Source organism: Octodon degus, unplaced genomic scaffold (assembly GCF_000260255.1).
Source record: "Octodon degus isolate 3935 unplaced genomic scaffold, OctDeg1.0 scaffold00050, whole genome shotgun sequence".
NCBI lineage: Eukaryota > Metazoa > Chordata > Mammalia > Rodentia > Octodontidae > Octodon > Octodon degus.
Window position 1 is genome coordinate 5,977,950 of NW_004524626.1, and position 12,623 is coordinate 5,990,572.

Below are 12,623 nucleotides of genomic sequence, written 5' to 3' on the forward strand. Positions count from 1 at the left end.
GAGAGAGAGAGAGAGAGAGAGAGAGAGAGAGAGAGAGAGAGAGAGACAGAGAGAGAGAGAGACAGAGAGAGACAGAGACAGAGAGAGAGAGGGGAGAGACACACACAGAGAGAGGAGAGAGAGACAGAGAGACAGAGAGACAGAGAGAGAGAGAGACAGAGAGACAGAGACAGAGAGACAGAGAGAGAAAGACTTATTCTGGGGAAGAAGCCAGGGCTACTGTCTGGGGAGACAGGTGCTTCCCCGCTGAGCCACACCCCCTGCCTGCCCTGGTGTCTAATGGCCTAGAGGTGGAGGTTTCCAGGCACCTGTGACTTCTAGGCTGCAGGGCCCTGGGGACTGGGTCTGAGCTACCTGGCACGACTCTGGCCCTGGGCTGCTGGCAGAATCCCCAGAACCCTGCTCAGCTGTGGGGTAGTCCTAGAGAAGACAGAGTGTGGGGCAGAGGAATGGGCTGGCCAGGCCTCCCACGCTCCAGCCAGGGTTCTGAGCTGCACCCTTGGGGTGCCTCCATGTGGCCCTGTGCTCCCCTGGGCCCTATCTAGGCTGTGGATCCCCCATGGGTCTCCTGTAGAATCTCTCTCTCTCTCTCTCTGTTGCACTGTACCTCCGTTTCCTCATTCTGCAAAACACAGATAGGGACACCAGGGGGCTGCACCGAACACAGCCCGTGGGTAGGAGAACTTCGGAGCACTACGCATCCCGCAGGTAGCAGGGACCGTAGCTGGTATTCCTATTACTACTCTTATTATTGGCTGTTACTGGCTGTACTGGGGATGGAGGTCAGGGCTCTGCACTGAGCTTCACCCCAATCCCTGTTCATTTTTTATTTTGAGAATTCCTCTATTGAACTACCAATGCTGGCTTTATTTTTTTTCTTTTAAGACAGGGTCTCCGTGAGACACTAAATCGCCCACTCTGGGCTCGAATTTGTGATCTTTCTGCCCCAGCCTCCTACAGTGCTGAGGTGTCAGGCTTGTGCCACCATTGCGACCGGCTACACCATTGTTTGGAAGAGGATCCTCGAACCTCGCACCTCTTCTCCCTTTCGTGGTTGTCCCGCTCCCACGGGTGGTGACAGCTGGGTCGCCGGGATTCCCCGTGGGGACCCCCCTTGCGCACGCAGAGCCCCGCCCGCGGCCGCGCCCTCTCCACCCTCCCTCCCCAGGGACAGGCCCTGCCTCCCTCCCTCCCACCTCGTTCTAGTCGCCTCTTGTCGCAGTCCCGCTGTCCCCACAGCTCAGCTCTCTCCAGGTCTTCACGCCCATTTCACAGACGTGGAAGCAGAGGCCAGGGGGTGAAATCACTTTCTCCCGGGTGGCCCAGCCTAAGGGGTGGAGGTGCAACTCCAAGTCCCGTAGCTCATTTTTAAATCAGGTAAGATAGGGAAAAGGTTTAGAACCCAAGTTTCTTGTCCACCTAACCCGAGGCGCCAACGTCGGTTTCTCATCGCCCCTCTTGCCAGGAAAGTAGACCCCTCCGACAGTCCTAGCCCCGCCCTTGCCCTTGGCGCCCTCTGCGCTCCAGGTCGCGACGAGCACTTTGCCTACCGTCCCTAGGGCAGGGGGCGGGGCATTACGGCACCATTTCTCCCCCTTTCTTTTTATTATTTATTATCATTTAAAGGGGCCGCGACCTGAAAATTTCTGTCAGCTCTTTACCCCCTCCCCAGCCTTCCTTAGGCTTCGTTGCGTGTAGTCCGTCCGAGAGCGGGAAATCGGTAGGGGGGCTGGGTGGGGGGCGTCTGGAGAAAGAGGAGGGGTCCTCGCGAGACCCCTCCCGTGTCCCGGGCCCACCACGCTGAATCACCGGCGAGGTATTTGCATCTGAGAGCGATTCGTCACCCGGTGATTTGTCTGCGGGGCGGTGAGCGCCGGGTGGGGGAGGGGCGGGGCGGGGGGCCGGCCGCGCGCGGGGAGCCTCGTACCAATCCGGGCGGATGGGGGTGTAGACGCGGACCCGGCGGGCGAGTCGGTGAGTCGGCGCGCTCAGCAGGAGCCCGGCGGGTGGCCGGGAGCCCACAGCGCGCACCGGTGCCGGGGGAGGCCGGCGAGGCGGGGGAAGGCGGGGAGGCCGGGCCCCGGGCATGCGCCCCCCGAGCCGCCGCGCGCGGTAAGGCCGTTTGCGGCGCGCTCTGGCTCCGGACTGCGCGCTCTGCGCTCTGGAAGCCCAAGAGTGGGGTGGGGGTGGGGTCTCCAAAGTTAGGTGGAGGTGCGGATGGGGGGCCTAGGGCTGGACAGGCGCCCCTAGCCGATCGCGGTTTGGGGGTGATAGTCTGTACCTTGCGTCGGACTGTGGGGACCTCCCCGGTACCCAAGTGCGCTGAGGTGCGCCGGGCACTTGGGGGTCGCGGGCGCGCGCTCCCCGGACCCGGCGGAAGGAAATGCGCTCTGTGCGCGCGCTCGCGCGCGGGGTCTGCGCTCCCGGGGCTTGTTTCTTCTTTTCCTTTTCTCTTTCTATTTATTCCCTTTTCCCCCGGGTGTGAATTTGCGCGTCCCTAGGTGGGCAGTTCCCGGAGCCCCTCCCCAGCCTGGTGCGTTCACTTAGAAAGTGTCTACCCTGGCTCACACAGCGGACCCGCGTTCCCAGTGCGCTCGGCCGGCTCCCCGGGCGAGGTTCCCAGGAAGAGCCCCCTCCCCAGCACTAGCGCCTCCCCGCACCCCAAGACACAAAAGCTGGCGCAGGAAGCGGGGGGGGGGGGGAGCGCGCGTGTGTCAACTCCAACGTTCGCGCCGGCCCTGGCGGCTGGTTTGTCAAATATCTTCCGTTTTTAGCCGCTCGGGCCACAGGGGTCCCCCTCCTCCTTGTCCCCATGCAAATCGGCCGCTTTCCAAGAAGCCTTTGAAATCCGGACGGGGTTTTTATCATCTTTGCTGTTGCAGCTTCTTCGGTTTTGGTATTCTCACTTCCTTGGGGGGAGCCCCCGCCCCGCCCCAATTTCTCAGCCCCCTCCCAAGCTTTGCACTCCTAGCTCCCCTCCTCCCTTCCCCCTTCTCTGTGAGGAGTGAGGGGGCCTCTTTCGCCACCCGCGGGCCCCAGCCTTGCACAACTCTTTAAATAACCGTGTTTTGCAAGGCCCAGCCGAGCGGGTGACCTCTCTCCCGAGGCTTGGGGGGGGGGGGAGAGGCAGGAGGGTGTGGCTCTGAGTCGGTCCCCACCCCCATCCCAGCCTGTCCAGGCGACCACCCTGCCCGGTCTCCCCCTGGCAATGCCTCTCTGGGGCTGTCATAAAGTATGGGTGGGGGCGGAGGACAAAGGGCTCCAGGGGGAGGAGGGGTCTGCAGAGGTGGGCGTTGTCAGCTTCGGGATACCAGCGCCCATGAAGAAGCCCAGGCCTACTCCTGTGTTGGGAGGTGGTCTGGGGTTCCCACCTGCCCCCTCCTCTCCACCAACCCCAACATGGAGAGGCTGGTCTTGAGCCCCTCCCCCACTGGGCGACCCGGAAGGGTCATTAAACGCAGCAGGCCCACAAGGAGTGGCAATAGGGAGGAGCGGCTTCCTCCAGACTCTTCCTTCTGCCCCCCACCCACCACCATCACAACCCAAGAGGGGGTGTCGCCTGCAGCGTTTCCGTGAGGGGGCCCCTCTTGAAGTTGTCAAAGGTGGGGGAGGGGCGGTCAGCCAGACCAGGGCCGGTCAGAAGTGTCCCCTCAGCGTTTCCTGGGTCTAGTGGTGGCCAGTGACCAGCAGCTTCTAGCCCTAGGATGGGGGCGCACTGGGTGCTGCTTTTGTGATCTTCGGAGGATGAAGCTTCTGAGGTCTTTGTGTCCTGGGACCTCTGTCCTGGAAGGACAGGAGGGGACACCAAGGCCCCTTGGGATGTGCTCTACCCCCTTTCCTGTGAGGCCACCTCTGGCTCCCCAAACTTGCCTCTTAACCTCCTGGGCAAAGGGAGTCCGTGTCTGAGGAGACGCAGTGTCTACACTGCAAGAGTCCCCAGGATAGGGATGGTCACCGGGTGTCCAGAGTGTGGCCAGTGACCAGGGTCCCCTGTGGCTGGAGCCTGTTTCCAGTCCCTCTGTCCTGGGTGCATTGCCAGGTCTGGGTTAGGGACAGCTTCCTGGACCCTCCTGTCTTGCCCCTCTTCCCTACTCTGTCCCCATGATGGTCCCTGCCAGATCCTGGGACATCTTGATGGCACCCTGGGTAGATGGAAGTGGCAGTGGCCCAAGGAAGCCTAGCCATGGGGCGTTGTAGGATATTTGCTCCACAGGAGTTCCCCCCTAAACTAGGCACTGCAGGCCCTGCTGCCCTGCAGAGAGTGTGTGGTCAGCATAGAAGGCTTTCACCTCACCCAGGCACAGGTGTCCATCGGCCTGCAGGACTGGCTGAGCCTCTGTTTCCCTTATTGGCAAAACTGGGAGCCCCCCCCCCATGTGGCACCTGCTTTATATCCACCGTTGGGGTCATGAGTTCATTTTATCCTCTCCCCCTTGATGTGAGTGTTATCACTGCTTGGCCGATGGGGCAACTGAGGCTCAGGGGAGCCAAGGTGCAGCTATGACTGAAGGTGAGATACCACTTTGGGTAGAGAGTGTAGGCTTGGGGCTGGTATACAGCAAGCACTCAGTCTGGGTCAGCTTTGTCTGTTAATCGGAAAAGAGGAGCCAGGCATGATTTCACATGCCTATGATCCCAGCGCTGTGGGAAGCTGAGCCAGGAGGACCGCAAGTTGGAACCCAGTCCGGGCAACTTAGAAGACCCATCTCGAAAGAAAAAGGGCTTGTGGCCTGGGAGATAGCTCAGTAGAATAAGCACCTGCCAAGGTCCTGAGTTCAATCCCCGAAAGAAAAAAAGAAAGAAAGAGGCTCAGTGAAAAGGACTCTAAGTTCAGTCCTCACTACTGTAAAGAAGGAGAAAAAAGGGGTACACAGGGGTCTCTGTGCTCCAGCATGGGAATGGGCAGCACCTAGAACTTGGAATCAGAGCCCAGAACCCAGCTGGATTCCAGGGTCTTAGAAGTGACTCACTGTAGCCAATCAGAATCCAGAAACGCTAGGTCCTGCCACTTATGAAGCAATAGATAACCCAAGATTGCTGGGTGGCCCAGGTGGCAACAGTGCATTTCCCCCTTGAGGCTCAGTGGGGTGACCCTGTTCCTCAGTCCTGTAACTGGGTGGCCAGAGGGGGCATGGAAACTGTGTGCCTCTCTTCCTTCAGAAAGGCTACCAGGTGTGCATCCCAGTGAGAGCAGCGCCAGGGATTCTCCCATGAGGCTTTGCAGTTTGTCTTGGGACAGATGGGGCTGAATGTGGTCCGATCATTTCTCTCTTGCTGCTCCCAGGTTTCTGCAAGCCCGTGAATGAGCCGGATGCTAGCTGTTGCCCCTGGGTGCCCAGTGTGAGAAGGGCCCCAGCCGTCCACCACGGGCATGCCCTGCCAGCCTTCAGCCTGAGCCGGCGGCCCCCGCCCCTGCCCCCCCCGCCACCCTGCACTGCCCCGGCTCCCCCGAGACCCCCACGCTGCAGTGTGGCCGGGCCCCCTCCCCACAGGGGCCACCCCCACCACCTGCCCCAGGTGTACGGGGCGGCGGCCCAGCCCGCAGAGCCATGAAGCTGCAGGCGGTGATGGAGACCCTATTGCAGCGGCAGCAACGTGCACACCAAGAGCTGGAGGCTCGGCAGCAGCCGCCACTGCCCGAGACCCCCACCCCGGGACCCACAGCCCGAGCACGGGCCACCCCTGATGAAGACAGAGAGCCCAATAGCGCCCACATGCAGCGGGCACAGATGGCTGCACTGGCTGCCATGCGGGCTGCTGCTGCGGGCCTTGGACACCCACCCAGCCCTGGTGGCGGCTCATCTGAGGATGGTCCTCCAGGTTCAGAGGATGAGGACATGGACCAGGAGGGGGCTCCTAGCTCCCCTGGCCAAGACAAGGAGGGACTGGAACACTTGGAAGGAGATGGACACTTCGAGGACATGGGCTCTGATGATGACATGTGAGTTGGACCCAACAGGGTGGCAGAGAAAACACTGTGGTGCCTTGGCGGGGGGATGGGCTTTAAATCAGAGGTGTACAGGCCGGGGAGATGGCTCAGTAGGATAAGCGCTTGATGGGCAAACGCCAGGATCTGAGTTCAATCCCCGGTTCCACAAAAACAAACAAAAAAACAAAACAAAACACCAGAGGTGTACAGAGTTATGTGAGTTTGAGGAGCAGAGAGGACAAGGCAGTCTGTGCAAAGGCCCTGGGACAGGAGTACCTTATCTTTTTTTTTTGCGGAACCAGGGATTGAACTCAGGCCCTTGTGCTTGCCAGGCAAGCACTTATTCTACTGAGCCATCTCCCCAGCCCCGGAGTACCTTATATTGATAATTAGGGATGCAGGACAGGAGGGTAGAAGCTGGGATCCATGCCCTACAGCGGGCTACCTTGTTCTGGGCTGTTGGCAACAGAATAAATGTTTTAGCAACCCAAGTGCTTTGGGGCACCACAGCCTGAGCCTGTGGGAGCCTGCTCTCTCCACTTTCAGAAGGGGAAACTGAGGCTGGGACAGACAGTGGACCTTTCCCAGCCGCTGGGATAGGCTGGCGCTCTGTCCTTTGATGGGTTGGTGTCCTGTGTTCACTGCAGGAAGCAAAAGTGGGAGGAGGAGGAGGAAGAGCTCGAGGAGGACATGGGGGACGAGGACGAGGAGGAGGAGGAGGAAGAGGACTTCGAGGAGGAGGAGGATGTGGAGGAAGAGGGGCTGGGCCCCCCAGGCCCCACAGGCCTGGGCCCCACAGGCCTTTTCCCCCGCAAGGCCCCGCCAGCCCAGGCCTTCCGTGGAGATGGCATCCCCAGGGTGCTAGGTGGCCCTGAGAGGCCGGGACCTGGCTCCACACACCCTGGAGGGGCCACCCATGTAGCCTCCCAGCTGCAGCCGCCTGACCACGGGGACTGGACCTACGAGGAGCAGTTTAAGCAGGTGGGTCTTGTGGCATCACTGGGATCCGGCGATCTTCAGATTGTCCCTGTCACTGCCAGTTGGGCTGACTTTGACCCATAGCTTCTAGGGAGCCACACTAAGATTTCTATGTGTGTCTGGGGTGGACTAGTGATAAAGACTGGTGCAGGACCATAGGTGGGAGGTGTTTGCACTCCACGATGGGTGGAGGTGACCTTGAGGTGGCCAACTGGAGAGGCAGGTCTGATGGAGGGAATGGATTGCTCGAAGGCTTGGGGAGGCTGCCAGGTGCTGAGGCACACGCCTGTGATCTCAGCACTTGGGAGGCTGAAGCAGGAGGATCCCAAATTCAAGCCCATCCTGGGTACCATTTTTTCTTTTTTGGTGGAACTGGGGATTGAACTCAGGCCCTTGCGCTTGCCAGGCAAGTCCTTATTCCACTGAGCCATCTCCCTGGCCCCCTCTGGGCACCTTTGTAGCTTAAAATAAAAAATAAGATCTGAGGAGATAGCTAGGTCCAATGGCCCTGGGTTTAATCCCCAGCACTGCAAAGACAAATACATTGAGATAGAACTTGTGGCAACCAACATGGTTGGAGAGGTGGGGCCTTATGCCTCAGGGACGGGGTGTCCTGTTCCTCACATGGGGTTTGTGAGTATCTGTGTGAGTTGTGTCCACAGTAAGATGATTGCAGTGGCTGCGGGACAGGAGATGGTGGTGCCAGCCGGGGCAGTGGCTCTGGTGGACACTTGGATATAACTTTAGGAGTGCCAGGCATGTGGTGCTGGGGTGGGGACTGAGGGTAGGCAGGGGCAACATGGGGGTCTCAGGATCACCCCAGAAGCTTCCTGGGCCCCTGATGGTCACAGAGGAAGTAGGGGCGGTCCTGCCCCTTCCCTGCGGGCGGCCGGGCCAGAGGAAGTGGCCGGACGGGTGGAGGAGCCTTTGAAGTCCACCGCACAGATGGAAAGCAGATGGCGGCTGGTGGCCGGCTGGGCTCCAGCCCTTGGCCAGCTGGGCCTTGCCTGGCCTCCTGGAGCCACCAACAGGAGTCAGCCTCCCCATCAGGACCAGCGTCACAGATGCAGTTGCCCCAGGCGAGGGGCAGAGGGCTCCAGCTGCCCATAGTAGCTGTAAGGGACAGGCTTGAGGGTCCCAGGGCCACCAGAGGCTCCCTTCAGAGCCCCACTAGGCACTTGGTTAGTAGAAAAGGATATTGCAATTTGTCAGCAATCAATAGACAAGTTTGGAGCCAGGTGTTGGTATTGCAAACCTGTCACCCAGCACTCTGGGAGGCTGAAGCAGGAGGGTCCCAAATTCCGGTGCAGGCTGGGTAACTTATTAAGACCCTGCCTCACAAAGGGCTGATGATGGAGCTCAGTGTGAAGGTCTTGGGTTCAATCCCTGGGACTGTGGGGAAAAAAAAACCAAAAAAACCAAACATGAGAAATAGAGAGTTCAGTTTGGGTTGGCATAAAACACATAGATGTCTGGAAAGTGGACGTATGGTGGCATTGATTGTGACAGGGAGTTACAGAGCCAGGGGATAGCGGTTTGGGTGGTGGGCACAGCACAAGCATGGCTCGGGCAGAGGGAGAATTTTGAGGAGTCAAGAGGGAAAGTTTTGAGGAACCCCAGGGAGCTGTGGTGACATCACCAGGCTGGGCGGGGCAGCCTCGCCTTCCAGGCCCTGGTCCTGGTGTGAAGGACGAGGTGGAGGTGGGCAGCCAGCCAGCGGACCTGCCTGGACAGACGTCACTGCTCCTGGGTGTGACCAGGCCACACCCCATGCCTGACCATAGCTGCTAGCTTGGGTCCAGGCCCAAGAGGAGGTCCTGGCTGTCTGGTCAGCTCCATCATGCTCTATGCCTCAGTTTCCCTCTGTTGGGGACAGATCAGTGATGTCTGAGAGGTTGAGGATGAGACTGCCCAGGGAAGCAGCATGGGGGCGCGTTGGGTCCCTCACGTTGGAACTTCTATAACTGAGCACTGAACGCCAAAATGGAGCCAGGAATCCAGGCTCAGGATGCGGGCTTGTAACTCCGACACTCTGGGAGGCTGAGGCAGGAGGATCATTGAGTTCATGGCCATTCTGGGCTACATAGTGAGACCCTGTCAGGATCTTTCTCAGAATGCAAGCCCTGGGTTCAATTCCAGTACCACAAAAAAAATCAAAAAGGAGGTCAGTGTGCCCAAGATGTGACCTGTCAGAGGAGACAGCCCGCACCTGGTCCTAGGGGAGGGGGCGGGGCTCGGTACGCGCAGAGGCCGGACGCTGAATGTCTGTCTGGTCTGGGAAGTGAGTGTTGTATGATGATTGGATTTCGGGATGTTGTGGGCAGACAGGGCGGGCCCTGCAGTCAGGCGCTGCATTCTCTGCCCAGCTGGGGCTGGCACTGCCCTCTGTGCAGCTGGCATCAGTGCCAGGCTTGTCAACTGCAGCCCGGGCCCCACCAGCCCAGCAGATGTTGGCTGTGTTGACTCTGGCGCTGGCCCCACTGCCCCTTCCCGGCGCGTGGCAGCCCTGGCTGGCCGCCGCTTGGCACCGTCTCTGGCTTCTCTGGCTCTTGGCAGGGCCCAGGGCTGACACTTCCTCTGCGTAGCTGGGAGACTGTGCTGTAGGCTGCAGGCTTGGGGGTGCAGCTGGGCTGAGCTCCCTGCAAATGAAGGGCCTGGGGAAGGTGGGGCCACCTGTCCCCAGAGAAAGCGCTCCCAGCATGGCCGGGGCCTGGGTGCGTCATGGCCGTGATTGGGATCTTGGCATGGAAAGCGCATCCTGGCAGCTTCCTGTCACCCACACGGCCACACCCAAGGCCCGGAGTGGCCATTGTGTGGCTCTGAGCTTGTGGCCTCTTAAGCCTAGATTTTCGGCTGCTTTGGGGCTTGAAGCTTGAATCTCAACAACTCAGAGAAACGAGATCTGATTTATACTTACACAGTTGGCCTTTGGAAGTGTATGATTCAGCGGCGTTTGGGCATACTTGCAGCAAAGATCTCTGTTGATTTCAGAACACTCCATTCCTCCCTAAGGATGGCTCCATTTGTCCCATGAGCAGTCACGCATCCCCTTGCTGCCCTAGCCCCCCCACCAAGTCTACTTTCTATCTCTGGATTCATCTGTCCTGGCATTTACTGTCTGTAGAGACCATGCTCTGTGGTTTCTGTCTGGTGTCTCACGGAGCACGGCATCCTCAGTGTCCATCCATCTAGGCTGGCAAGTGTCACAGCTTCGCTCCTTTTCCTGGCTGAGTAATATTCCAGTGCTCAGGGGCCATGCTGGGTGTGTCCATTTGTAAATAAATGCATAAGGGTGCAGGCTGCTTGTACCTTTGGGCTTTGCTGTGGCATATGCTTCCCTGTGAATGTGTGAGTTCTTTTCTGTTAGGTGTAAGTTCCTTTGTCTTAGGTGTGACTTCAGCAGTGCATTGCTAGGTAGGATGTTAATCATGTATTTAAGCACCGTCCTGGTCCCACCAGCCCTGGGTGTGGGTGTGGGTGCTGCTGCCTTCCACAACCTCTCTGGCTCCTGCTGACATTTAGATTCCGGTGACTGCTGCTGGGGACCCAGCGACCTCTGACTGTGGTGCTACTCTGCACTGAATGTTGGGGCTTTTTCCTGGCTTTGGAGGGGAACCTGTGCACCACGTGCCTTAGTGGCTGAACTCAGAAATGCAAGATTATTTGTAGCCGGGTGCAGTGATGCACCTCTGTAATCCTAGCATTGTGGGAGGCTGAGGCAGGAGGAGGGCAAGTTCTAGCCTAGCCTGGACAACGTAGTGAGTTAGCAAAGCCCCGTGTCAAGATCAAAAAGTAATAGGGGTGGGAGTGTCGCTCAATGTGAAGGTCCAGGCTGGGCTCAAACTTGCTGTTCTGGGGGCTGGAGAGATAGCGCAGTAGAATAAGCACTTGTCTGGCAAGCACAAGGTCCTGAGTTCAATCCCCGGTACCGCAAAAACCAAACCAAACAAAAACAAATCAAACTTGCCGTTCTACTGCCTCAGCCTCCAGAGTAGTGGGATGACAGGTGTGTGCCACTGCGCCTGGCTCTGTGAGGACCCTTTGGAAGTCCACTTTCGCACTGTTGCAGACAGGAAAAGCTGTAGCTCCACAAGGCGGCTGGAGGCCTTTTCCTCCACCCAGCAGTGGGCTGGCGGGGTGTTAGAGATGTGACCTTCTCCCCAGCCTTTTGGTCTCACCCAGCTTTGAGTAAGCTGCTATTGTCCTAGGTTTTTCCCAGTTGTCCCCTTGGTGCTGCCCGCCTGGGTCAGAATGTTCTGAGCAGGTGGATTTTTTATCAAGGTGCCTTGGTGGGTCAGAGCCCCTCTGTCCTTCCCCAAAAAACACACACTTTGAATTTCCTGCTGCTGGGGCTGAGAGGGTGGGAGTCAGGGAAGGGAGGAGCAGGCATTTTCTTCCCTGTGCCACAGAGATTCGCAGGCTTGCTGCAGCCTGAACTGTGCTCACTTCTGAGGGGTCAGGACAGGGCAAGATGAAAAGCATTGAGATGCTACCAGAGAAAACAGGGGCATTGGGATTGCAGGGAGGGTTTGAAAGGGTTTACAAGAGTATTTAGGGGGTGGGGTGGGGAGATGGCTCAGTAGAATAAGTGCTTCCCCGGCAAGTGCAAGGGGCTGAGTTCAATCCCCGGTTCTGCAAAAAAGAAAAGAAAAAAAGAATATTTAGGGCTCAGAGGGGAGCCTTGCAGGGCGGGGAAGGAGGTAGATGCCAGGAGGACATTGCCAAGGCAGAATGGAGCGGTCTGTGGTCCAGGCAGGACGTGAAGGGGCTCCTAGCTTCCCAGCAGGCCTGGGTGTGCTGGGTGGAGGGTGCTGCCTGCCAGAGCCTTAAGGTCAGGTACAGGGTGCTGCTGCTGGTGCCATCGGGTATGTGCCAGACGGACTGTTTGTCCAGCGGGCCTAGAGCCAGCGGCTGCCCAGCCCAGGCACAGGGCAGGGGTGGGGTGGGGAGCCCCTCAGCGGGCAGTGCCGCCTCATCAAAGTGTCTGTGGCTGCTGGCACCCAGCCAGCTGGGCTGCGGCGGGCACAGGAGGGTGCCTGCTTGCCAGCCCCTGGCACGGTGCCCTGGCCCGTGCCAACCCCAGGAACCGCATTGACTCAGCCGGAAGAACCTTATCTGGCCCCTGCGCCACCGTCTGGCCGCCAGGTCACCGCCGCAGGGTCACCGCCACCACTGTAGCCTGGCTCCTCACCCCATGACTGCTGCCAAGCGCCTGACCCCGCCCCACGCCTTCTAATAACACACGCGGCTGTGGGTGGGAGTGGTGCCCGGCGGGCAGAGTGTCCCCAACTCGGGGAGGGGCATGGAGGTGTGACAAGCAGCAAGTGAGGCCCTGTGTGGGTCAAGTTCTGTCCTTAGGGACCCATCTGGTGGCATCTGTGTGTATCTCTCATCTAAGGTCTCTTTCTGCCTGTATCTCCAGCTGCTCCTCATGTGGCATAGAACATGACAAACATATGTGTCCCAATTTGCTATTTCCTTTTTACAATTAGGAACTGACCCCAGAACCTTTGCAATAAGCTACATGCTAGCCTTTTGCTTGTTTTCTGAGACAAGGTCTCACTAAGCAGTTCAGGCTGGCCTTTGACTTGTGGTGATCCTCCTGCCCCAGCCTCCTGTGTGCTGGCATTACAGGTGTGCACCGCCATGCTCATCTTTCATGGGCTGTGTTTGAACATGGCCACATATGCACTTGCTGTGGTATCTTTACGCCTGT

General features: G+C 58.7%; 1 protein-coding gene across 1 annotated transcript in view; it reads left to right on the forward strand.

Annotated features, from left to right (window-relative positions):
* Window positions 1-5,505: 5,505 nt before the first annotated feature.
* The window catches only part of Arid3a (AT-rich interaction domain 3A), a 28,191-nt gene continuing 21,073 nt past the window's right edge, over window positions 5,506-12,623 (forward strand). Inside the window, exons 1-2 of the mRNA XM_004632658.2 lie at window positions 5,506-5,941; window positions 6,577-6,910. Of these exons, the coding sequence (XP_004632715.1) occupies window positions 5,550-5,941; window positions 6,577-6,910 (726 nt within the window). The 5' untranslated portion in view covers window positions 5,506-5,549. The remainder of the gene's footprint in view (window positions 5,942-6,576; window positions 6,911-12,623) is intronic.